Source organism: Trachurus trachurus, assembly GCF_905171665.1.
Source record: "Trachurus trachurus genome assembly, chromosome: 13".
NCBI lineage: Eukaryota > Metazoa > Chordata > Actinopteri > Carangiformes > Carangidae > Trachurus > Trachurus trachurus.
In genome coordinates, this window is record NC_139892.1 from 20,961,260 (window position 1) to 20,988,897 (window position 27,638).

General features: G+C 41.7%; 1 protein-coding gene across 1 annotated transcript; it reads left to right on the forward strand.

Annotated features, from left to right (window-relative positions):
• vps53 (VPS53 subunit of GARP complex) lies at positions 1-27,524 on the forward strand. Its single transcript, XM_083984316.1, has 22 exons — positions 1-127; positions 588-668; positions 2,524-2,573; positions 2,664-2,730; positions 7,509-7,595; positions 9,025-9,140; positions 9,763-9,882; positions 12,960-13,038; positions 13,197-13,340; positions 13,464-13,606; positions 14,079-14,220; positions 14,921-15,019; positions 16,577-16,671; positions 17,752-17,994; positions 19,826-19,973; positions 20,311-20,393; positions 20,495-20,573; positions 20,798-20,946; positions 21,116-21,185; positions 21,385-21,522; positions 26,283-26,387; positions 26,865-27,524. The coding sequence occupies exons 1-22, from the start codon at positions 41-43 to the stop codon at positions 27,033-27,035; spliced, it is 2,496 nt and encodes an 831-aa protein (XP_083840442.1). The 5' UTR covers positions 1-40; the 3' UTR covers positions 27,036-27,524.
• Positions 27,525-27,638: the final 114 nt, after the last annotated feature.

Genomic DNA, 27,638 nt, shown 5'->3' on the forward strand with positions numbered 1-27,638 from the left:
GAAGTAGTATGCCGGAGACGTCTCCCGTGTTGTTTTGACAATGATGGAGGAGGAAGAATTTGAATTTGCTGAGGATTTGGAGGCTATTTTGCACCTGACCCCAGAGGTGCAACTAGCCATTGAACAGGTAGTTGTCTGAACTCGTTACTGTCGTAGCTCTTACAAACGTCGCCGCCGGTATCGACAACATAGAGGCAGCTGTTAGCAGGCTAACCCGTCCTGCTGCTGGCTCCGGAGATGTGACACTGCTGTTTTACTGGGTCCGCCAGCTAACGTTATAAAACATTCAGTTTCCGAGCATATCGGTGATGTTAAGCTAACAGAACAGTTTGTCAAAAAGATAACATGTTGGCTTTACGTTAGCTAGGAGCAGTGTTTACTAACCTATCATTGGCTTTAGGATAATAACGCAGCACCTGTCATCCCACCGTTTACCCATTTACTAATATGTAGATAAATTCAAGTTGTCACGTATCGTTGGAGCCTTCTTCTAGCAAATCTATGAATGACGTATCAGGTCAGTGGGATATGTCGCGAGATATTCAGTGAGACAGTCGTGACTGATTAAAATGTCTTCTGTGCGCTAGGTCTTCCCCAGCCAAGACCCGCTGGACAGAGCAGACTTCAACGCTGTGGAGTACATCAACACACTGTTCCCCACCGAGCAGGTGCAGTCAAGACACACACACACACACACACACACACACACACACACACACACACACACACACACACACACACACACCTGTGGGTCACATTTAAATGATAGATCTTCTGTACAGTCGGCACATTAGAAAAAGAGTAGGTCCTCCTTTCAGGGGTTCAAACCGTGTACAAACAGGAAGAATAAGACTTTTAAGGAGGACAGTGAAACAGCTAAATGAAATACAGTCGTCAAATATTCTTGTATTTACAGTTGAGGTTTTCCTACTGTGAAATGCCAAAAATCATAACATAAATGGGAAATGTATCTGTGAAATAAATAAAACGAAATACATTTATTCTGTTTTACTCAACTGGCCCAAACGAGATTACAACTGTAACCTCTGTGGATAATATGTGTAGGTGTGTATGCTGTACAAGCTAGTGATTGATGTGACCTTCTCTAAACTTTTGAATGCACATGTCCAACTGTACATTAATAATAATAATAATAAATGTAATTTCTAATGCACTTTTCTTCAAACAAGATCTCAAAGTGCTACAAAGTTAAAAAGTTGTAGCACATGGTTCCAGTACTTACTTACTCACAGACTTTGCAGTAAAGGTGCTGGTGCGTGCAAAAATAAGTACCTGAAGGATTCAGTGCTTGAGAAACAATATTATCTGATTAAATGTCTTAGCTCTAAGCATCTGTTCTGGAGAAAACAAAGTACCGCTCCTCACCTGCACATTACTTAACCACAGTGAAACATGGTGGTGGCAGCATCAAGCATCAAGCTTTGAGGGTGTTTTTCAGCGGCACAGACAGTCAGACAGGTCAGGGTTAGGGAAAAGCTGAGCAGACTCAGCAGAGTAAAGTACAGGGATGCTTAATGAAAACGTGATCCAAAGTGCTCAGACATCTGGGACTGGGCCAAAGGTTTACCTTCCAGTAGGACAATAGGACAGAACAATGACCCCCTATGCATACAGCAAAGACAACACGGGAGTGTCTTTGACGTCTTCCAAAGCTTTGAATCCAACATCTCTGGAGGGACTTGAAAATATCTGCTCACCAGCAGTCTCCAACTCTCCAATCAACCGCAGCTTGAGAGGATCTGCAGAGAATAATGGCAGAAAATCCCCGTCCATATGCAAAGATTGTTGCATCACACCCGAGAAGACTTAAAGCTGTTATCACTGCCAAAGTGCTTTAACAAAGAACTGGATAAAGGGTCTGAATATTTATGGGAATGTGATATTAGTTTCTCCATTTTCATAAATTTGAACTAAAATTCAGAACTTCTTTTTTTCACATTATGACGTATTAAGTGAAGATTAATGAAGGAAGAACATTATAATTTAATGTTTGCATAAAGCAACAAAATAACAGGATGTACAAAAAATTGAAGGGGTCTGAACAATCTCTACACAGTATGTAGATAGTATACAATGTGGATGTATAGTGTGAATCTCAAATGACTGTTAGACTTAATTTTTTTTTAAGATTATTTACCATGGCCACATATAATACATGTATGTGAACTCCATCTCCATGAGGGGTCACTGTAACCCTACTGTGTGTGGTTCTATGCCAGTGGCTCTGAGTAGTTGTCATGGTACTTTCACCTACTTTGGTATTAAAGGTAATAACTAGATAGGTGAGAGGTTTAGCTTGTCCTGCATATGAGGTATAGTATGTGTTAAGGATAAAACGGTAGATAGAACTGATTGGTGTCATCTGAAGTCATATTTATTTGGACACAAATGCATCAAAACTCTAGGAAGGAGGCATTATTCAGAGAAAAGGGTCAGTGAATGTGTGTTTTTTCAGGTTGTTAAATTAAATGTTTCTGAATGTTTTCCTGACTTGTCCCTCAGTCTTTAGCTAACATCGATGATGTGGTAAACAAGATCCGCCTCAAGATTCGGTGAGTAGATGCAAATTATGTAACGATACACGATGTTGCTGTTTGTTGACTGCCCTCGATGTGACTGCAGCATTTTGTCATGTTTCACAGGCGACTGGATGACAACATCAGGACGGTGGTGAGGGGCCAGACGAATGTGGGCCAGGATGGCAGGCAGGTGAGTTGAGCTACCGGCGATGAAGGAACTTGATGCAGTGGTTTGACATGAAACGGTTCTAGAAAAACTAGAATTTGTTCTGTTGTACAGCAGCGCTCCTCACACATCAGTGCAGAAACACAGCGTGTGGAAACAAACAACCACAGTGGCATATTGTACATGCTCACCACCACGCTTGTTTAATCATATGTAGCGTTCAAAACATCTTTTTCCTGAAGTCAGAATTGTGCCATTAGTTACTCCCAACCCAGACAAACATGATCCTCCCCCTCTCCTGCTCTTTCCTTTCTCCACATTGCTTCCATGGAAAAGGACAAGATGACTCAGATCCATTCCCGCTGCTCAAACTGCCCCTCTTTACGGAAAACATGTCTGGGAAATAGATTCCCGTATGTAAATACTTGGATTTCTTTTAAAACCCAGGCATTTGAGTCTTTGCCTTTTTCTTGTGGGTACATGAGGGAAAAGAACAACTCCTGCTGATTTAATCCAGGCCCCTCGCTCTGTCAAGGAGCTGTGGCTTAAAAGGAACGTGACACCTGATGGGGGAGCCGCGTATGTTCTGACCAGCTGACATGATTAGGTGTGCGTTGTCGTCAGGGTGTCTGGCCTGGTGGCCCTGTCTTTCCCTGTTAGCTACCGTTTGGTAGCGGAAACGCTCTAAATCCCATCCAGACCAATAACATTAGACAGTCACAGACAATAATTTTAGTTTGTTTTTCCAGCCCCACTGAGCCCATCCAACATTTCCAGAGGGAAAATCCTTTCTGCGGATGGAAAAGACCGAGAGGTGTTCATTTCAAGATGGCGACTGAAACATAAAGACGGCAAATAGAATAAAAACCAATAGGATCAGCAGTTCAGTTGTTTGTCCTCTCGACTGGACTCACTCACAGAGCTCAATGAAATCCCCAGGTTGAAACCCAAGATGGTAACATTTATGGAGACGGATGGAGAGAGCAAGATAGGAGGAAATCTGGGGAACGAGTTTCCTTGTGGTTATTTCTCCTGTAGGGAGTCAAGTCAGTAAAATGCAGCAGGAGTGTGGAAATGTGGCTGTCATAGTGGTCAGACCCTGTCGACTAATAGAGCTGATAATTAGCTGATAATTAGTGTGTTGATGGCTGTGAGGGGACACGTTTTCACCAAGATGTGGTGAATAGATAACATGAGTATTTTAGTAGATTAATTATTTGCCATGAGTCCATGTAGTTTTTCCGGGGGTGGTTCCAGACACTGAATACACATAAGCACCAAAACTGTTGTTGCATCACACTCACACAGATGCATGCACACACAGCCACACAGGCCAAACTGTTGACACAATGATTGACTGTAATACGTGGTGTCCAGGGGCAGAGAGACAGACTCGATTATAATGACATGAACACTGTCATTAACCCGAAATTATGACAGTCCATACTAATCCTTCAGACCTTTCCTGAAGTGCTGAAGATGCGGGGGCAGATTGTGGGGATCTCCTCACCAATTGTGCACACGCACAGACGCACATGCACACAAACACAAAATATCTGTGTCAGTGTGTGCTTAAAGTTTCCTGTCACACACAGCTGCCATTGTGTGATGTTCTCGCCTGCCTGTTGTCATGGCAATGTGGCTACTTTATGCACACCTGCTCCCCAGTTAGCTGAACTCAGTTTCATAGTGCAAATGAAAAGGTTATTTTGCATTTATGCATCTTTTCTAGCAACGCAATTGAAGGAGGTGGAAGCACTTTCTGGAGGTTGGACTGTTGGAGCCCACGTGTGGAGGTCTGAGTCAGAGAGGGTCATTAACAAGACCAAACATTTGTTATCAATTCATGCTAGTTGATTGCCGTTCTGGCATTTGCCAGAGATAGCTGCTGTGCACAACGGTTTATGCACGCACATGTGTACACACTTTCAGAGTCACAACATAATAATCTGCTTGCAGAATTTGGCATCAACTTCTTTCCTCTCTGTGTGACTGTTTCTGGTACATGTGGGCTTCACTGTGGTATCAGAAGGGCTACATTAGAGAATACAGTGTCAGGTGGTCTTCTTATACAGTTGACTTTAATGTAAATATTTAACATCACTTTCGCAGCTCGTTTTAGTTTCCATGCTTTCAGTCCCTCAGAGCTCCGGCTTTTGTCACTTCCTTTTGTTCTGCCTGCTAATGTACAGTTTAGCGTTATTCACTTTCTGCCTGAATTATGTTTCGTGACTTTTTCATTATAGCTCATTAGATGTGCATATTTCACCATCTGAAAACACCAACTGTGCTAAAAAAAAAAAATTCTATTGTTTTTCAGCAGCGTAGTTTCATGTTGCTATTTATAGCAGAATGCATTTGAAGTGGTGCTTCAGATTTGAGCTTTTGTCAGGCTCAGCTATTACAAAACGGAGGAGAAATTCTATACAAAGCAATGAGCATTTCCTGAGCTATTCTTCTCTCTCTAAATTGACCCTCTAAAAATATTGACACCAAAGTGTTGTGCTCAGGCCGTGTTCCAGCTCTTATAGTTTGGTTGATCTGATTTATTGTCTTTGGCCCTAAACTCAGAAGTGCCTTTTAATAAACCCTCTGCTAGAGAGCTAAACTGATGCCCATCAGGAGTGAAATGCGTCCCGATCCTGTTCAAGCTTTGGAGAGAAGCTCCTCACTTCTTTTTTAACCTCTATAATACCACTTAATGTGTGCCATGGAACATGTGCTGCTTATTGTGTGTGTGTGTGTGTGTGTGTGTGTGTTTTTGGGCGCGCATGTGTTTGTGTGAGAGCAGATAACATCTTGGGCATGGAGGCGCCTGCTGGGCAGTGGTCTCCCTCTGCTTTTCTCAAGGCTAAATACAGGAAATGAGTGCTAGGAAGCGAGCCAGATTGACTCAGCTGAGTCTGGAGGAGCAACAATTGCAGCCTTGGAGGTTCTGGCCTCTTCTGAATGCACTTTGTTTGCTCAAGATGTCCTCCAGGGAACCTCTTTAAAGATTCAGTGGCACTCCCTTCCTCCACGCTCAGATCAAAGAGTAACCTGCTATCATTTTTCCAATTCATTTATCACCGAAAAACCAAAGGGTTTTATGAGGCATCAAAAGAAAGAAGGATGAAATCGAGGCGGAGTCAGTTTGCCACTCATCATACTCAAGATATTGTCAGTACTTAACCTCCTCTCACTTTCCCTCCACGGCAGACAGTCTTGACAAGGATTCAGGTTTAAACGCCCCAAATGGTTTCGTTGAGACTTTATGACCTGGTCACATGGTGCCATCATGACTTTGACCGTGTCTCCATGACGATGTCACTCACCACTGCTCTTTGACACCACTCAGCAAGGAAAGTTAATCGTCCACGGTCACCGGAAGTTGTATCTGTACTTGTATCTGTACGTGCCTGTGTGTTTGTGCGCACGTGCACATTTTGGTGTGTTTGTTCACTCGCTGTCCACTTGTTTCTCAGAGGTGCTTGTAAAAGTGGTAAATTCCTTGCACAGCTGGTGCCGGCTGTTAGCATTCCTTGTGTGCATGTGTCTGAGTGTGTGTGTCTGTGTGTGTCAGTAGAGGGTCTAAGTTGTGTCTGCAGAGCCGCCACAGCATCGGGCCAAGTGAAGCCAATTACTCTGGCATCAGATATCAGAGCAAAATCTCTGTTTAGGACCATCAAAGAACAGCTGCCATGTCAGATGATAGGGAAATATTAGAATAGCACTCCAACTATCTTACAATTGTATCTGTCTAATGTTATCTAATCCAGTCTAGCTTTATAGACTGTTAAAACTGCTAATGATCTCTTTAGTCTTTTTAGCGATAGCTTTTATGCAGAGCTTAGCCTCATGACCTGTATGTCAACTTAAGACCTATCAATGTCAGATATCTTGATAGCTTGTCAATTAGACGTCCAATTAGTCTGTTTGACATTACCCCCATCCCCCATTCTGGGGTTGGGAACGGTGGGGTAATTTTTCACATGGACCAAATCCAGTGGTGAGACCGGATAAACAAAATATCTCTTGGAAATTTGACCCACACCACAAGTGACTCACAGATATTCTTTCCACTCTGCTTCTCACAACAGGAAGCTTGTTTTTAAGGAAATAAATTGCAGTTGTTTTAAAATAAAATATGTGGCGATACATTTTAATCAAAAGCAAATTAAGACGTAATCAGTTGTACCAACAGCTGCCGACTGGGTTTTCATTTTCCTCTACCCATGAAAACAAACCAAATCCAGACTTTAATCGCTGTTGTGTCATTTTTGATAGACACCAGGAATCAAGTTAATGACCTATTGTTAGAAGAGTCCGTCAGCTCTGTGAATGCGGGTACAGGCAATTTTGAAGCGATACACACCTGTATTGCGCCTCATGTGAATACCAAACAGCAGAGGACTTTTTTTAAATTGTATTTATCAATGCAGCTAGACTCACCGTTGCTCTTGTGATTGTTGAGCCAATCAATGCCATGATATCGTTCCTCTATCAGTATATCAGTGTAAACCAGGAGAGTAAGGCTGCATCTCTATGTTCCTCTCAAGGATTTGCTCCAGCAGCTCTGTTTGGTTTTCCATTTTCCCTTCCTGCTGCTGTTTCTGCTTCAAGTGTTATTCTGACATTATTAAGGATGTGCTGAGCTCGGCTTTGACCTCAGGGACCCAGATTTTCAAGCCTGCTCAGAACACTGATTTGTGGTGTTGCCCACTCTAAACAAACACACACACACACGCTGTTAGGGATTCTTGCACAGTTGTTAAAATGTGTCGTTTTTGTCTGCTTCTTATTTGTCTGTTTGTTTTGTGCAGGCACTGGAGGAAGCCCAGATAGCCATCCAACAACTCTTTGGCAAAATCAAAGACATCAAGGACAAGGCAGAGAAGTCTGAACAAATGGTATGTGTACACACACACACACACACACACACACACACACACACACACACACACACACACACACACACACACACACACACACACACACACACACACACACACACACACACACACACACAGCACACAGAGGTGGCTTGTTGAGGATAATCAGGGACACGACCCTAACACAGGGGAGATACAACCTATATCCACTTGTGTGTCACAATAGAGGACGTTAAAGGAGACTCCTTTAAAGGGATACGCCAACATTTTTTTTCGTGTCTTGCCTCACTCCCGAGTCCATGACCAGCAGATAGACACCATCCTTTCGACTGTGCGTGCAGTAACAAGGGAGATACGGGCAGAGCTGGCGCACCGCTAATTAGCTTAGCTCAAATGCTGGAAGTGCATAGGTAGTGTTAGCCTGCCTCCTACCCGAGCTGAAATCAGCAGTCAGAAGCTGATTTAATTTTAGCTCTAAACTCTGTAAATATATCACTTTATCGACATTTCAAACATTTTTAGGCGAGAAAGTAGCCGTTTAGATCAGCAGTGTCGTTAATTTGTCTAAATACCAGCTGTTTACAATTTTGTTCAGACGAATTCAGCGCTACTCAAGCTAGCCGTTCTGGTTACTTCCACAAAATAAAACACCTGTTGCCCAAACCATGACGATAGAATTTGTGCTTTTACTTTGAAATAGGAAGCTAACCTTCCCTCGATGTAGCTAGCTTGAACCAAAATAAACCGTCTTTGCTTGAACCCTCCGTTTTGACAGATCTCGTCCCGTTAACGGCATTTGACCGCTCAAGATGCCTTACCGGAGAGTTTTGTCAGCTCTGAGACGAAGTTTCTGTTTAGCGTTGCTGAAGAGTTTCTCTGACTTTAGGTGGAGGCAGGCTAACACTACCTATGCACTTCCAGCGTTTGAGCTAAGCTAATTAGCGGAGCGCCAGCTCTGCCCGTATCTCCCTTGTTACTGCACGCACAGTCAAAAGGATGGTGTCTATCTGCTGGTCATGGCCGCGGGAGTGAGGCAAGACACGAACAAAAAAAAGTTGGCGTATCCCTTTAAATGCGACCGCGAGTTAATGCACCTTCCATGTGTGTGTCTGCGACAGTCAGTGCTGTAAGTTTGTTTGTGTGTCAGAGGAAGGCCAGTGGTCTGGGTGAGTGGGGAAAGGATGAGGGGGAGATTGGCGAGCAAAGTCTCCCTCAGGAGGCATTGAGGAGCAGTTATTTCTCAAACCAGCGGGGGTGTTGTTCATCCTGCTCTATTTCTCTTTATCCCATCGCTCCATCCAGTCAACAACACTTTCATTTGTTCACCTGTTTGTGCTTCTTTCTCATCCATCGCTGTACTTTTACCTCCTCCTTAATTCCACCCTAGTTTCTTTGTCTGTGTCACTCTGTGCAAAAGCTTGTCTCACTTGTTATTCTTCCTGCACAGGTTAAGGAGATTACAAGGGACATAAAGCAGTTGGACCATGCCAAGCGCCACCTAACCACATCCATCACCACCCTCAACCACCTGCATATGCTGGCAGGGGGTGTGGACTCTTTAGAGTGGGTACAATCACATTTTATACAAAAAAAACTCCCACAGTTTAACCCTGAGTCTTATTTGACCAAAATAAAGTATTTTAAGTTGTGTAGAGACACTGTAGTTGTGAGATGTGTGAGATGCACCCACAATTTTAGGATAAAATATGAACTGTTTTTTGAATTGAATTGAATTGAATTGAATTAAAAGACATATTTTGTATCACACTTTATGTAACCTACAAATCATTGGCTGCAGTCTAATCTGTTTTAAGTAATGTTGACAAAATCTCTACCCTGGGGGTAAAAGCTGCTACTGTGTACTGGATTACAAGACAAGAGGGAAGTCCTACACAGATAGATGGAAACAAAACCTGTGCAGTTCACACAAGTCTTAATCATCTTAATCTCTAAGATCCATATTTTTCTGTATCACTGCTCCAGTGTTTTTTGTAAGTGTAGTGCGTGTTTAGAATTGATTTTCATGTATAAGTGAGACAGAGTCGGATAGACTGATTATGATACATATTTGCAGGGGTGGCTTGCTTAACCAGTTAACAGTTGCAGTCATGTAGAGTAGACTATAAAGATGGATTTATTCAGATATGAGGATATAAATAATTCACACATCTGTGTTGCGTTTCAGAGCCATGACCAGGAAGAGGCAATATGGTGAGGTGGCCAACCTGCTGCAGGGAGTCGTCAATGTGCTTGAACATTTCCACAAGTACATGGGCATTCCCCAGATTAGACAGCTTTCTGAGAGGTAACTAAATCACACACTGTACTTTCCTCTTGTGTATCAGATGTGTTGTAGGAACTTTTGTTGTAGGTTTGCCTTGTGTCTTGCTCAAGCTCACTCGTGTTACTCGCTGAACAGTGTAGCCGTAAAAAAAAAAAAAAAAAGAAAGAAAGAAAAAAGCTCAATTCCAACTGCCAGCTTGGAGCCAGCTCTCCTTACAGCTGAATTATTCCACAGCTTGTCAGCTGAACTGTTGAAAAGTGGTTGCAGTATTTGGCTGGAGGTATTTTGCGTATTACATCCTGTTTATGCAGATATTCACACACTTACACACACACAATCCCACACATACAGGAACACACAGGAAGGAAACACACTGAATAGGGTCCTGTGATGCCAGCATTTCTTCCATAATCGGAGATTAGAGGCATACTTTTCCATGGGAGGGTGTTTGTATCTCCATGTTCGTGCTTCTACTTTGTGTGTGTGTGTGCAAGATGCATTCATCACACAATGCACTTGAGGTTGTTGTTTATGCATGTTAATTATACTATTTCAATTGATAGTATATTTAGGAGCGTTTGTTTTATCTGGAGAGAACCAATGTCTGGATGTGGTCTTCATTTAAAGGGGAACTATGCAGGATTTTGACCTTAATTAAACAGCTTTAGAGTAATTGTTATGGTTAAATGACTTGTGAAAGGGAGAATGGAGGCTCTCTGGCTTCCACCTAGCATGTCTTGGCTTAAAAACCAACCTTACAAGATCAGCGCCTCCAACCCAGTGTCCCACGTGAGAAACATGGACTGCTTTGCGGCACTACAACACAAACACCCCCGTAATCTGTAATCTCCTCTTAACGTTACCCACCTTCGTTGAAAACAAATGCACATGGCCGGGGGGGCAGGGTTAGCTGGGAGTTTTTACATAGTGAAAATGTGCACTCTGAAACTGTAGGGGGAGCTCCATAGAGAAAAAAAAGCGACCATAACAGCGAAAATGCGATCACACTTGCAATGGAACCCCTTTAAACACAAAAAACACATACAGAGAGAGAGACAGGCAGGGAATAAAGTGCATTGCTATTCTGTTTTTTTCCCACAGCTCTGGTTTATTAAATTTCCATATTTAGTAATGTTTTCCAAGAATATTAGAATCACTTTGGGACACAAAGGACCAATTTGATGATGCCCCCCCCCAAAAAAAAAAAAGTACGGATGACCCTCTGTTCTGTTTTGACTAAGGTGTGGCAGCAGACAGTATTCATACCAAATAACAGCTGCGTGGAAGAAGTGACTCTGCTGGAGAAACAGATGATGGGAGAGACACCGGGAAGGGAAAGATATGAAGGCAGGGCAGACAGCTGGACATAAACGGTTAACAGAAAAATAAAATCACTACTTTCTCTGTGAGAGACTTGCCGCATGAGTCAGCACAGCGCTAGAGATAGCCGAGTCAGACAAGAAACAGATGCACAGTGGAGAAATAGATCACACAAACATAGGCAACAATAGGATAGATGCAAAGGATCGGGGGGATTGCAAAATTACAAACCGAGGGGGGTAAAGTGACACAAGTGTTTGGAGCAGTAAGGCAGAACATTTACTTTTCATTGTAGTCTGTACAATCAGTCTTTTTGTGTAGTTAACAATAACAAGAGCATTTCTATTAAATTCTGCATTCAAACTTAAGACAGAGTTCACATCAGTAAATTGTTAACAATCACAAAATAAGAGAGAGAGGGGCTTGGTAAAAAAAACAAAAAAACTTTAGACCTGATGAAGATCTTTGTATTGAAACGTCGTTGATTTTAAAAAAAAATAAAAGTCCACTGGGAGCTTCCTTCCTCTTCTCATAGTATATTTTTGCCCAGCTCCTGTCAAATGTTTTTGGATGGGCATGCTCCCCTTTGAACTTCAAAAAAAAAAACATATCTCAATAATTTTGAATATAACACAACTATTAAATATTAAATTAATCTGATGTGAAGTTGTTTTCTACCTGCATACTTTTCTCACCGTCACAACTGCACTACTCTGTCACACAGAGAGATTCAGTGACTGGACACTGTATATACTTGTACATGAATAGACAAAATGCACCTGCACACTGACTGCAGTTCGACCTGCTGCTGACAGTTTGGTCTGTGCCAGGTGTAACAGCTGTAGACACTAGATGGATCCTGACATTAGTTTATCAAAGTGTAAAAAACAGTAGCTGCAGTAGGCAACAGTCTCATACCAAGTATTACCCTGAGAGAAATGGGTGGTAGGTATTTAGTCAGTGGTGAGTGCTTGAAATGAAAGCTACCACTTCAGTTAGCATCCGTCAGTGATTACATCTCTCCACCCTCTCCTGTTTATTCTGGACGACTGTCAGGTCTTTGGGTGCCGTCTTCGGTTAACCCAGTTCAGGTGCCTTCGGGTGAAGAAAGACTTTTCAAGGACTGCACAATCTCAGCTTGTACACCTCCATTTTTTAAAAGCTTCTCCATCGCGTCTCTTTGAGGTTGCTTTACTGACCAGCAGCCAGTGTATTCACCTTCACAGACACGACTACATGCACATAAAGACACCTGCAAACCTGTGCACTGATATTAGGTTTACAAAAATATCAACCAAATGTATGGAATAGGCTGTGACAGGCAGTGACAGCTCTGCCAGACACTTGATTGGGATCGTTTTTTAAATGAAGTTACTGTACGAAAAACAATTGTTGAGTTTTTAAAAGCTTCTACACTGGTGAGTGTGAAAGCTCTGGAGGGAACTGTGACAGTTTGAAAAACATCACTGCTGTTGTTTTGTCAGCAAGTGAATTGTACATAGCAAGCTGACAGCTTGAGATTTAGTGATAATGAGGGATGCATAGTGTTTTTTTTCTCCATAACTCTTCAACAATAATTAAAACAGATGTCTTTTAACTGTGGCTGGAAGCTATGAAAAGTTACTTTGACTAGTGAGCCAAGAAAGAAATTCCAAAAAAGTCAAAGTCTGGTGCATCTTGGAGGCTTTCACATGAAAATTTAATTATTCAGGTATGATGTTTGGCTGATGGAGGAAACAGTGTAAATTTCACTGTCATTCTTTTTTGTCCTTTTTCAGAGTAAAAGCAGCACAGAGTGAGTTGGGGACTCAGATCCTGGCCGACTTTGAAGAAGCCTTCCCCTCTCAGGGCTCCAAGGTAAATATCTTGCAGAAGAGTCAGGATTTTCATGTTTGTTTCGCTTTCTTTCTTTTTCTTTTCGAGACAAATTCCTTCCATTTTCCTTGGTTTAAACATTTTCACGTTCCTCCTGTACAAACAATCACGGTTAAACTTTTATATCGCAATCAACCCAGAGACCTGGTGGTCCCAGTAATGTGCTCAGAGATGCCTGTCTGGTGGCCAATGTGCTGGACCCACGCATCAAACAGGAGATCATCAAGAAGTTCATCAGGCAGCACCTCTCAGAGTACCTGGTGCTCTTCCAGGAAAACCAAGATGTGAGTAAGAAGCTGAATTCCACAATTTAGGAGGTCATATCTACTTACAAGAAACACATAATTACCTAATTATTAAGGTGCTATCTATAAATTAATGGAAACTACCCCACCCTGTTGCCCAAGGTCGCATGGCTGGACAAGATCGATCGACGCTATGCCTGGATCAAGCGCCAACTGGTCGACTACGAGGAGAAATACGGACGCATGTTTCCTGAGGAATGGTGCATGACAGAACGTATTGCTGTGGAGTTTTGCCACATCACCAGGTAAACAACATGTACAACAGAGGTAAAAATAATTAAGTTAGATGAATGATGAATAGTCTTTTCAATGAATATCACATACCCTGCTCTCTGTCCAAGAGAAAGGGCAAAAGGGAAAGTAAATAAAACAGGCAAAACTGAGAAATTGGTTGTGTGGGACTGACTGATGATTCTGTGACGTAGGTGGCCTACATGAGCAGTGACCTAGTGGCCGTGATTCCCTTTTGCCCATTTTTTGCCCTCAGCTACACAGGAAAAGAAAGTAGTTGCCATTATATAATGTTCCAGGCTCCAACTATAAATCAAACTAATGAAAACATTTTGCAAAAAAACACACTGTCATTATAAAAAAGCCTGACGTGACATATTTTGCTGAAAAGGGACAGATGTAAGATGTTTATTTGAAACATGTTGGAATGTTAAATTGTAGAGATGAATGGAAGCACACACTCAATCTGTGTCAATTTTTCCTAAGGGTGGAACTAGCCAAAGTGATGCGGACACGGGCGAAGGAAATTGAGGTGAAACTGCTTCTGTTCGCCATTCAGAGGACGACAAACTTCGAGGGTTTATTGGCCAAGCGTTTCACAGGATGCACCTTGACTGATGTGCCTGGAGTGAGAAAAATACACACAAATACACAACACATCCGTAATAACACGACTAAGATAAGAGTTTAGGATTTTTTAATAGTATATAAACTGAAGGTGCAGATACAGAACTGCAATATAATCAAATCCACTATTCTGCACTGAGACCTTATGACTTACTGAAATACTTTCGGTTATGTTTTGTTGTAGTTCCTGTAAAATTACTTTTCTTTATCCCACAAAAACATGTCGATAAAACTGCTGACACACATACACACAGGGCACTGTTGGTGTCAGAGCCTGAAGAAATCTTCTAATCCCGGTCATGTCATTGTGTGTAGGTGGAAGTGAGACACAGAGGATGGACAGATTATAAAGGTCATGGTTTTTTAGTTTTGTTGGAGCACAACTAGGCCAAGCTTGTTCAGAATTGATCATATTTAGTCTCGACAGAGACCCTTTTGTCCTCAGTTCAGTTTACACCCATGCCTGCTGGGCTCTGTAATTCAATCAGGGATTTGGTTGAGTGGAATTTTATAATTGGGGGTGCAGTTTCATCAAAGCCCCACACGAAATGGTCCACATAGACATGGAGAGACAGTGATGAAACCTGGACTTTATTTTAAATTATAAAACTTACTTTCGCTCAAGTCTCTTGTCACCATGGAATGCTGCAGTTGGTGTCTACCCCTCATGATGCTCATCCAAAATCCTGGGTTTTTTACAGCAAAAGAGACCAGAGAGCCCTCTAGACTCAACTAACCCCTTCCTGGAGGATGAGCCTGGTGAGGATGTGGGCGCCGAAAAGGACGAGGATCTGACCAAGGTAAGTTGATCTGGACTGAGTCCACCTGACTCTTCAGCAACATGAAGGGCCTGTCAGATGCACTGCGGTCACAATTATTAGGCAAGTGAGTATTTTGACCACATCTTCCTTTTTATACAAATTTTCCAACTCCAGGCTATATAAACATAAATGTTTGTTGAAATGAAGCATAATGAGGTGATATGAGGGGGTGTGTGGCCAGAAGTGATCAACAAGCTATATTAAGGTGTGCATACTAAGCAGGCAACTTCTCAGACAAAATGGGCCAAATAAGAGATTTAACGGACTCGGAAATGTCAAAAATTGTAAAATACCTTTCGGAAGGGTACAGCACTCTTGAAGGAGCTGAATTATTGGGGCGTGATAACAGAAAAGTCAAATGTTTTGTTGCACATAGTCAACAGGGTTGCAAGAAGTGTGTGGGGAGAGAGAGAGACATAAATAACTGCTAAAGACTTGAAAAGAATGAAGCTACCAGGAAGCCGTTATCTTGCAGTTCCACCATATCCCAGAACTGCAACCTACCAGGAGTGTCCAGAAGTACAAGGTGTTCAGCCCTCAGACTCCATAAAACCTTTGAAACATCTATCCTTAGATATGTCTCTGCCCTGTCTTGATTTTTCAACTTTTGAGTCTTGTTCAGGGTCATGTTTCATCCTTCCTTGCCATAATAATGAATAATAATAATGGCTTGGCTTTATATAGCGCTTTTCATGGCACCCAAAGCGCTTCACAGAAACCATTTTTCATTCATACCACCATGGCCATGTCTCTGAGCACTGAACACCTTGTACTCTCTTATTTGGCCCATTTTGTCTGAGGTAAAGAAGTTGCCTTAATTATTATGCACACCTTAATTAAGATTAAGATTAAGATGCTTTATTGTCATTGTATATCATACAACGAAATTTCCATTTGAGGCATTCCCAGATACCCATAGCAGCATTTAAAATAATGTGAGTAATAATATTAATACTATAATTAACTATAATAAATACTATTAATATAGGATGTTGATCAGTTTTGGCCAAACCCCCCCTCATTACACAAATACACATCCCTCATTACGCTTAAATACAACAAACATTCAAGTTTATATAGCTTTGAGTTGGAAAGTATGTATAAAATACTCACTTCCTTCCTGTGATGTGGAGCTTGGTGTAGCACAAAGCAGTATCAAGCTATAGCCTCCAAACGGGCAATAAAGTTAAATCAATGACTCTTAAGCAACAGAAGCTTCAAATTATACCTTTCATAAAGCTTAGGTTTATTATCACGGGACTGTTGTATTGCACTGCATCAGCTATGTGTGTTTTTGCCTCCAAAGTCAGTTGCTTCAGTTTCTAAGATATGGCACATGGTAAATTGTCAAATCCAGAATCTCCTGCGCCACCTTATATTTGACCCAGTTTCTATGTTCAGAGTTTGGACATTTATCTTATGCTGGCTGAATAGGAGGCACAACACAAGCTCAATGATTGGATGATTGAAGCTCAGAGCAGCTCCAGCGACAACCTGTTATTTCACTAATGGCCCCCTTTTCCTCTCCTCTTTCAGCCCAGGAAGCCCAAAGCGCCGGACAACCCTTTCCATGGCATTGTCTCCAAGTGTTTTGAACCTCATCTATACGTCTACATAGAATCCCAAGACAAGTGAGCAATGTATTCTTCTTCTCACATGCAGACATGAGCAAATAGTGTTGTGGCACACAGACCCAGAATCAGGAGCAGGTTGTGTGTAAAGTTGGCACATGCGTCCCTTTTTTCCGTTGCCCACTTATCAATCAGATCCCCCTTCTCCCATTTTACATCATTGCCTCCTCTGTCTTTCCATCTCTTGTTCCTTTACATGCCTCTGTCTCCACTGTGGCAGAAATGTTTCCCATTAGCTGCATGACCACAGACACCAAGAGAAAGAGCGAGGGAGGTTGAAGAAGTGCTGCCGTAGCAGATCTGCCCATTTTCATTCCCACCTCTTTATTTTTTGTTCTTTTTGGTATCCCTTCTTTGCTCTTTCTTCCTGTGTAAGTGTTTTCAGTTTAACGTTTGTTATTCTTTTATGTTGCTCCCTCTTTATAGTCCGTTTTTCTGTTTTTTCTCGCTTCATTTTTCACCTCCCCTTCCTCTGTCTTCTACCACCATTCTTCACTTCTCCTCCATCAGCCCCTCCCCTCCCCCCGGTCTGTCATGGTGATCGCTCCTGAAACTGAACTGAGTTTCTGGGACCTCTGAGTTTGCATGCAGCCACTGGCTCATGGCTCTGTGGTGCGTTAAATGCTGTTTGTCTGTTCAAAGGAACAGGATTGACCCATTCTGCAGCTACAACCTCATTTCACTTCTGTCCAAAGACCTTAAACAGGCAGCGGCCAGATCAGCTTGTCCCCAGTGGGACATAGCAGGAGAGAACAGTGGCCTGCTTGTTTTGTCTTTGGCTTTAGTTCCAATGTTCAGTAAGATCAGGCCACACCAACTGACTGTGGACCTGTTGAACATAGTGCTGAGGATTCTGATATGCTTGGAATATTTTCTGCTGTTTCTCCATGTGCTACTCTGTCCGCCTGCTATTTTATCCCTTCATTTATTCATTGGGGTTACAGACCAATCATATGTTTTTAATGTTTAAATATTTTTATTTGATTCATTTAATTCCTTTCATGTGCCACTAATCCAACCATCCATGTGTGTGCATGTGAACTTCTGTGGGTTTGGCTGTACATTTTCGGGCATACGCAGGAACCTGGGGGAACTGATCGACCGGTTCGTGGCCGACTTCCGAGCACAAGGCCCACCCAAGGCGGGTACGGAGGAGGGCGGAGCAGTCCTGCCCAGCTGTGCTGACCTCTTTGTCTATTACAAGAAGTGCATGGTGCAGTGTTCCCAGCTGAGCACCGGAGAACCAATGATCGCCCTCACAACCATCTTCCAGAAATTCCTGAGAGAGTACGCTTGGAAGATCCTCTCAGGAAACCTGCCTAAGTAAGATCTGTTCAGGTTTGGTCTGAACAAAAAGTTATTGCTTAAAATTGCCCTTCCTCATAGAGGGGAAGTTATACACTTAACAAGTAACTCAGAGTACACATGGTTTTCAGTGAAGAAACTTTATCACCCATGATAGAAGTAAAACAAAGAGACCAAGTGTGTATAAATAAGGGCTAAGGATTAGCATGACATTGTTATAAGCTGCTAATTTACACTAAATGTGATTTTTACTCATATTGTCAAATCAAATTGCTTAATTATTCAGCCACTCCCATATCAGCTGGCTTCTGTTGCTGAAGTCAGTAGAGAAGTGGCTTAATATGAACTCTTAACGGCTAGTGGATGGTGGCTGTAAGACAGCCTGACTGATTTGAGGTGACAGAGTAAACCCTCAGCTTCTCTCTTCTCACTCGAAGCACAAAGTCATGACATTTTTCCACAAGTGAGTGTCAGTTGAAAACGACTCCCTCTACTCAGTGGCCTGGAGGGTTTTCTAAATATAACAAAAATAATGATAATAGTCTTTTACATAGCACTTTTCTTAAAGTTTTAATGTGCTTAACAGAAATAAAAGGGAATTAAAAAAACACATTATACTAACAGAGGAAGATATTACCATATATTATAAGCCTTGCAGTTTTTTTTATATTTATTCCTACAGTATATTCAACAAAAACCGTGAAAAGGCCAGAATTAGCAATGAATCAATTCTACTCAAAATGCACATCCCACTCTGCTATGCTTTTTCTGAAATCTGTTGAATCAGTCCTGCAAACACTGTCCAGCTGACAAATACTCACCAGCTCCAATTCATTCACTCATGTTTCAACAACTTCTATCCACAAGAATCATTACATCTTTTGGGCAGTAACGCAAACTCAAGATTTGTTTAGGATTAAAGTTTCACAAACAAGCATGTCAAGCCCATATTTGCTCATTCTTCTTTTGCTATGGTGATGGAGCTGTTTAAGAGTTTACTATGAAACTTAATGTCTTCAGTCCTCGCTGTGTTTGAAGGAGTGGAATGGCATGCTATGAAGGATCTGGAGTTGGTTATGTTGTGGCAAAGTCTAATACGCTACCAGCAAAAACATCTCTGGCTCATTGGCCGCATAAGAACTCATCACTGGCTGTGGCGTACTCACACACACAGGCGTGCTCTGTCTCAGATATGCATGCATGCTAATGACACACTTGCCTTCACTGAGTAATGTATACCATATTCTGAGCCGTAAAAAGATACTCAGTCAGATGCATTCAGATGCTTTGCAAGTACTTACACTTACGTACACAGACACGCTTCTCCATTGTGGGGTGCCGTGAATTGGCTAGACGTTGAAAGGAGGGCCTCCTTCAACTATGTTGTGGTTTTGCTCACATCTCTCTTTTATGACTTTTATTAATGACTGAGTCGTTGTTGAAGTCTAATTGGCCCAACATCCAGACACTTGAGTTTGAGTGTAGTTGCGCCTGTTGTGTCTCAGTTAGTAGAAATGGCGTTCTTTACCTGTGGTTTAAAAGTGTGGGTTTTTTTTTATTTTTTTTATAATTTATAAAATAAAACCTATTGCAAAGTGAGTTCACATCAGCCTGTCTTAGGAAAAACAATACACAACATATCAAATAGTTCATTTCAGGCCCTGATGCCTTTAATTCACACAGTAGCCTAAATAAAGACTAAAAATATTGATTTATATTGTGTATATTATATGAAATATATTTCCATGATTTACTTAACAGGTGTTTCACACCTTGCCTTCATGACTTTTGCTACTCTTCTACCTCTCCTTTTAAGTCTCTGTGTGTTCGTGTGTGTCTCTCTCTCCAGATCCAGCAGTAACAGTGGGGGTCTTACCATCAGCAGTCTGCTGAAAGAGAAAGAGGGATCAGAAGCCGCGAAGTTCACCGTAGATGAGCTCTGTCTGATCTGTAGCATCCTTAGCACTGCAGAGTACTGTTTGGCAACCACACAACAGGCACGTGCACTCACACACAGATACATAGGCCTTAACAACCCTAACTCTGTGCATATGATTGATTAGAATCAGAGATGTATCCGCAGCGACAGTATACATTAAGGAATGTAGTTACAGACTTTTGACTAATGTTTCATCAGTGTTTTAAGGAACTCACTTCTGTTGGTTACAATTACAACACAACCTGAAATATTTCATCCATCTTGTTTTTGTTGCAACATGCATGCAGCAATTTTCTGTAAAGTCTGTATTTTAGATTAGGACATATTTCAAGGGATGCACTCAAAGTTATGAAACAAATGTGCCTGCATTCATGTTTTCTCTATTTCTGTTCCAGTTGGAAGAGAAGCTAAAGGAGAAAGTAGATAAAGTTTTGGTGGAGAGAATTAATTTGACTGGGGAGATGGATACGTTCAGCACGTGAGTAACAAAAGCAGAGCTTTTTTTTGTAATTAAAAAACACCCTACCCTCTGTTAAGTGCAGATAATTTTTTAATAATATGACTCTCATGTTTTCTCAGTGTGATCTCAAACAGTATCCAGCTACTTGTACAAGATCTCGACGCTGCCTGTGATCCTGCTCTTACTGCTATGAGCAAGGTTCTATACACACACACACACACACACACACGCTTATGTGTATAGTACTGAAGATATCTGAATTCATCACCACAGCCATTCATTAAAAGTGAAATAAACAATATCATATTTTTCTCCTTAACTGATACTCTAAGAAATATGTCTTTGTTTTATTGTGTAATGCATTTAAATGCATGAACTTGATGTTGAGCAATATTCTGATCAGTACTGATGTGTTACCTCAGATGCCGTGGCAGAGTGTGGAGCACGTGGGTGACCAGAGTCCTTACGTCACGTCCATCATCATGCACATTAAACAAAATGTGCCGATCATCAGAGACAATCTGGCCTCAACTCGCAAATACTTCACACAGTTCTGCATCAAGTTCACAAAGTACTATACACACACACACACACACACACACACACACACACACACACACACACACACACACACACACACACACACACACACACACACACACACACACACTCTTAAGTACCATCTAAGCTACAATTAACGGTCCCTGAAATTGATATATGTGTCTCCTCTTTCTCCCTAGTTCTTTCATTCCTAAATTTATAAACCACCTGTTCAGATGTAAGCCTATCAGCATGGTGGGAGCTGAACAAGTAAGTTAAATTTGTGTTCATCTGTGCCAGTGGGTTTTTTTAAGCTTCATTGTGAGTCATCACCTAAAGCACATTTCAGGCTTTACATGTAGAATATTGCATCTGTATTACATCAGAAAATGATTGCATTTCATTTATTCGCCATGTGCACTGGTATACATGTTTAATCTTGAAAATCTTGTGTGTCTTACCCCACCAGCTCCTCCTTGACACCCACTCCTTGAAGACAGTCTTGCTGGATTTGCCCTCTATAGGTTCCCAGGTGCTCCGCAAGGCACCTGCCAGCTACACCAAGATAGTGGTGAAAGGCATGACCCGTGCAGAGATGATACTAAAGGTGAGGAGGGAAGGGGGGGACTTCATTAATTCAAACTAGACTCTATTTAGTTTGTCGACTGGAGAAATCTGTGTGTGAGTGTAAAAAGCACACAGCCAAACCCTCTTCTGATGACTGTTGGAAAAAGTACTTAAACTCCTTCCTAAAGTGAATAGACATTCATTTAAACAGTTTACCTTTCATGGTATAAACTGAGGATGAACTGGCATCTTTAATTGATGGATCTTAATGAGACGCAAAATAGAAAATAGTTTAACCTCAACAAATTATCAGAACCACTCAAGTTTTATGACATTTAACTTGGGTGGTGAAAGTCCTGCTGACCGTTTTTATTACCAAATCTTAGGTTTCTGACCTTTAAAGGATTGGAACTTTACAAAGACCCTTTTGTGGTAGTGAGTTTTCTTTATCTCTTGTTTGTCATTTAAACGATTTATTGTCGAAACTCTGACATATTCAGTTAAACATGACCTTTGCTATTGATGTGAAGTCTTCACAAAGAATAGTCTGGCACAACCTGCAGCTAACGACTTTTTCCACTGATTAAGATTCCATCATAAGAAGCAGCAATAGACTGACTGAACTAACATTTCTTTTCTAAGTGTTTGTGGTTTGACTGGCGAGCCGGTATTAAAATCTTTGCCTTAAGTCACTGGAGCAGATTATCTACTTAGAATTTATTTTTGGGCAGAATAACCCTTTAATTGTGTCTTTAATCCGACTCACAATAGCACTTTATGAGCATGTTTCCATAAAATAACCCACCTCACATGAGTTAGGAAGGGAATAGGAATGGTGCTCATATGCCACTGGTTTAATGAGTGAGAGACGGGCACCCAGACAGTATGTTGTTGAGCCTAAGCCAATGGAAAGGTGAGCAAGTAAATAAATAAATGCATGCAACCATGCGTCTACTCACGGAAAACATGCAGTATAACGTGTTGCATATTGAAAGTTGTTTTTAATGGGAAAAGCAAAGACAGGATGCAGCCAGTCTGAATTGCCTTATGAGACCCTAGAGGACACTGGTATGTGGCTGCCGTAGATGAACCCCACCCTAATTAACTGTCCCTGGAGTGTACAGAAATGCGCTAACACACACACACACAGCACACGTCTACCTGTCCCTTGATTTTCCTTGGACTCCCTGGAGGCCTTCTTTCCTTCCTGAAGTTATCACAGTTTGACTGTCTTGATGTGCGTAGCAGTCAGAGTGACCTTCTTCAGTCGTGCTTCGCCCACCCTGCCATTGCTGTGAAAAACAGTGGATCAGTAGCAGACAGTGAAATACTTTAGATTCATGGCATTGTACTGTAACCACTCTCATATACTCAGGCAAACTTAACATTTGAAGCTGTCTCAGAAAATGACTGTCAAACCATTGCCTGTCACAACTGGTTTCTACTGGGATGCACACTCTTCCATATGGCCTTTCTTTGTTCCCTGGAAAAATGCCCTGAATGTATACACATGAATTCCTACTCATCTGCCACACATTAAATGGGCTTTCACATTATGGAATTACAGAACGCATTCACATCAGCCCACTACTGTCTGCTTTCTCTGAATCTGACTGCCAGCGGGGCCATTCAACTGGAATGTGATCTATATATGGATTCTAAGAACTCTCATAGACGGAGCTGACACTGCATGAAGGGCTCAGAGTGACTCACATGCGCTACCATGACAGCTTAGGACAAATAATCATTTTGGAGACTAGAGATCTGATACTGAGAAAAAAAAAAACCCTGATAACAAGAATTCTTAGGAATACCCAATGATGTAGGCAGATGATCACGAATCAGAGGGTCGGTAGTTCGATCCCCAGCGCCTTCATTAACATGTCTGTGGGCATGATCACTGGTGTGTGAATGTGTGTGTATGGAAGGAAAGCGTAGGGGAAAAGCACTGTATTTATGCATGTATTGGTCGTTAAGACTAGACAAGCAGCAAATAAACACAAGCCATTTACCATGATAAAAACTTTATAAGAATCAATAATGCTGCACAAGATGGATCAATACAATACAACTGTGAATTGTATTTTGCCTACAGTATAAAGGCAAAGAAGGCTTCTGTGGATTGCAGTCTTTTGAAAGAGACGAGATGTCTTCTTTAAACGTATTTGGCCTATATAAGTTAAGAGAGTAAAGAGAAACTTTTGTACTGCAGCCAGCATTTTAGCCATCGAAGCTCCCCACAGGTAATTGCTTCCACCTTGGGCTGAGACTGAAGCTTTGTTAAGACAAACTCATTGAAAGCAGTCAATACAGGAATTCCGCTGCCCAGCCCCAACAATGGTTTTAAATTACACCCTGTGATACAGTGACTTTAGATCAGGAGGGTTGGAGTCTTAGCTCCAAAAATCTGCTGTGCATTGGGAAAATTGAAGGAGCACTTTAACTTTGTCAAAGTTCACTTTGAAATTGAGGCACACTGTAGGATTCCTTGTACAATTCAATATGAAGTTAAGAGTCGAGTATAAGTTGTTTGATCTGCGGCAGTATTGTTTAACAATTTTGGATTTGTACATTGAGAACTTAACAAAATAGTCCAGAATGTAAGGATGAATAGACAGATAGATAGATAAAGAGGTAGCTAGAGGGGGAAGGAGAGCTTTATTTTTGTCCTCATTGCTGCGGGAAATTGGATTGTATACGGAAAACTTTTGTTTCTAAACACATAACGTTTTATATATGAGCTGATTACCTTGTTAACTCACAATCCTTCTATGGAGTGTTTTTTTTAATTCACTGCTGTGCTTTTAAGTGAAACAAATTGTTCACTGGGGATAGCTTAGGGAGGTTGGCATCCAAAACAAGACATTTTTTATATCTTGTTTGGTTGATTTGATGATCTCACAGTAATCAAAAGTATCCTGGTCTTCCAAAACTTAACTTGCTCAACTTAACTAGCATTAATTATTCTGTTTAATGTATTTTTTGATGACCACTCAGGAGCAGTGAAACAAGCTTTAATTACCAGATTGATATATTATCACCTTATAAAGTTAGTACACATAAGTAACGGCTTCCTATTTACGCATCTAGCTCGCATGGACTAGTCTAAGTATTTACTGTATGTAATTTGTGGTGTAAAATCCTTTGGGAAATTTCAGCTCTTCGATCTTTAATGCTCCAGGATGTTAACCAGCTAGTTGCTAACTTTGTCTCTGTCATGTTGCGCTGGACAAATAGTAGTAAACACTGGGTTTTATCAAAGCTTGTATGCTGACAGCGCAGTATGGCTAAACCAAAAACCATAAGGTTCAGTGCTGCAAAGCAAATCAATGGACTGAGGGATCTGAAGTAGCCTGAAAAGTTGTAAATCACTGCAGAGTTGGGTGATCTTTCTCCGTGGGTTTGTTACTTTGAGTGAGCTGATCACGGAAAGTCATTCGGACCATTCTTGACATAAAAATATTGATTAATGCACCTTTAAACTGCCACAATATTAAGTTGCCTTTTCGTTCATAGAAAAGTAGTGTACATTTTTTAGGTTTCCACTTATGTAAGATCCTCCAACTCTTTATGTAGCTGTCAAGTGATCTACTTTGAGTGTTAAAGATGAAATAAATTAGGGTGTCTCTTATATAAGCCAGCACTCAGTTATGTTCAAAGTACATAGGATTCTTTCTGTCTGTCTGAGACAGCCTCTCCTGGCCGGTGCGATGCCTGTGAGACGTGGCTGTTTTCCACGCTCTTGCAGCCCAGCCCACCATAGCTCCAGCTCCCTCTTCCCAATCCCTACTACCTCTGAAGTTCTCTTCTGGGGAGTATTTTAAAGGCAACCCCCCATCCCCACCCTTGTTCAGCCTGAGTGCCTTACCCCCTCCTCATTCTGTTTCTCTCCCTTTTAATGCCAGCTTTCATTCTTAAACTCCCTCTCTCTCCCCCTTTCTGTCCTTTTTTTTTTTTTTTTTTTTTTTTTACAAGGTCCCTGCAGGCCTTTCCCTTGGCCTGGCTCCAGGACAGTTGCTAAGTAAATCACTCAGTCAGCAGGGGTGGTAAGAAAGCAAAGAATTCCGCGCAATCCTGAGCCTTTCATGACTGTTCTTCCTCCTCTGTCTCTCCTGTTTCTCCTTCACCGTCTTCCCTGTCCGTGCAGCTCGCCTTCTCCTGTATTCCACCTTGACTTAAAAACGGAGCATTAAAGCTTGAAAGGATAGTTTGGGCCCTTTTGAAGTGAAGGGTAGGAGAAGCGTTTTTTGTGAGATGGCCCCTGTGCGCACGCGTATGCATGGGAGGCGGGGGTCTGTCAGCCATGTGTGGGTCTGCCTGCTTTGTAGCGGCTGAAAGAAATGCTATTTGATCCACGTTTTCCATCCCGTCTCTATTGTTGAGAAAAAAAAACAAAACAAGAGAATCCAATCCAGAAAGACTTGTGCTCCATTAAACTTTTTTTCTGCCTGCTTTTGACTAATGCAGATTTTTTGCCCAGACTCATTATATCCCCCAAAATAATTACTGGTGAAGCTAATTCTTGCCCGCTCATGCATGGAGTAATTGGTGTGTAAAAAGAGAGAAAAAAAAAAAGAAAGAGTGAGGAGTGGGCTTCTAAATATAGAACCAGAGTCTCGACTTTGTTTGCAGCTAGAACTTCTTGAATCTGTCAGTTTGAACCCCCCTCCTCTTCCTCCTTCCCTCATACTGGGGCCATAGCTTCCCCATGTGGGATCATTTAAAGATCTTATGGGTCGTCCCATGATGGTGCACAGGAAAAGCGGGGAGGGATTTCATTAAACTCTACTTTTTCCGCAGGTGGTGATGGCCCCACATGAACCACCAGTGGTGTTTGTTGATAACTACATCAAGCTCCTCGCTGATGGTAATCCTGAGACCTTCCAGAAGATTTTGGATATGAAGGTCAGTCCGTTGGTTTTAACGAAAAAAAATTAAAGGAGTGGTTCAGATTTTTTAAGGAAAATGCTTATTTTGCTTTCAGACAAATACGTTGGACGAGAAGACCCCTCTCTGATGTCTAAACATACGATATAGCATCTTAATTAGTGAGCTTCAGTAGTGGTGACATTCCAATACCTTTGTAGAGAGCCAAGCTGGCTGTTTATCCCTCCTTATAGTCCTTATGTCAATCAAAGTTAACAAGCTGCTATACTGTAGCTTGACACTCAACATACAGATACGGGGGTAGTATTGATCTTCTTATCTAAACAACAGCAAGAAAGCAAACAAGCATAATTCTCAAAATGGCAGATTATTGTCTTAACATTGTCACTTTGCATCTCCTCTCATGAACTCACCTGCTCTCTGTGTTCCCATAATGAGATTTTTTTTAATAGTTTGTGATTTCCCCCCTTTGTTCTCATGTACTTGGATGTTTAGGGTCTGAAGCGCAGCGAACAGAGCAGCATGCTGGAGCTCTTCAGGCAGAGGCTACCCACTCCACCCTCAGGGGCCGACGGTGGCCCCTCACTGTCCTTTAGCGCCCCCACCCCTGAGCAGGAGTCCTCCCGCATCCGTAAACTAGAGAAACTCATCAAGAAGAGACTGTGAAGAGAAACACACTGCAATCACATCCTGAGAACAAAGAGAGCTGCAGGATGAGATTGTCCTCAGCTCTCCTGCAGTTATTCATCTCAAAAGACTTCATGCTCCATTCAGTCACCGTGGAGAATTACAGAAAGAGCAAAGAGATGACTGATTTTACTGACTGACAGTAATGTGAACCCAAACTGTCGCTGGATTAGGAAGAAACGCCTTCTACTGCTACTTTATGTCGCTACATATGACATTTACTTCTGTCATTTCTCACATTTCTTTTCATGACACTAACATCTGAGCTTTGTAACATCAGTACATTGTTGCACAGTGTATTCGCACACATGAGACAGAATGAAGTGCTGTTAACTAAATTCTGCTCAGAGAGTCACTGGCTGCCTCACTGGGACATGTCTAATCCAGGATGATCGCAAGCAGTCTGATTTTAATTAAAGTGGATGTTTTTCTGAATATAATGTACTTCAAGGATAATCATGGCTTTCCTCAATTATTTTAATTTAAAGTGAGGGGTGGGGGGGATGGGGGGTATCGGAATGAAATTTGTGTTCATCTCTGCCATCCATTAAAGTGGACATGCGTCATAGGTGTCGGAGTTGT

Coding starts and splice junctions, on each gene's coding strand:
- vps53 (XM_083984316.1), top strand. CDS start 41: ATGATGGAGGAGGAAGAATTTGAATTTGCTGAGGATTTGGAGGCTATT. Junction 17,995..19,825: donor CTCTCAGGAAACCTGCCTAA/GTAAGATCTGTT, acceptor CTCTCTCTCCAG/ATCCAGCAGTAACAGTGGGG. Junction 20,574..20,797: donor CTCTTACTGCTATGAGCAAG/GTTCTATACACA, acceptor GTGTTACCTCAG/ATGCCGTGGCAGAGTGTGGA.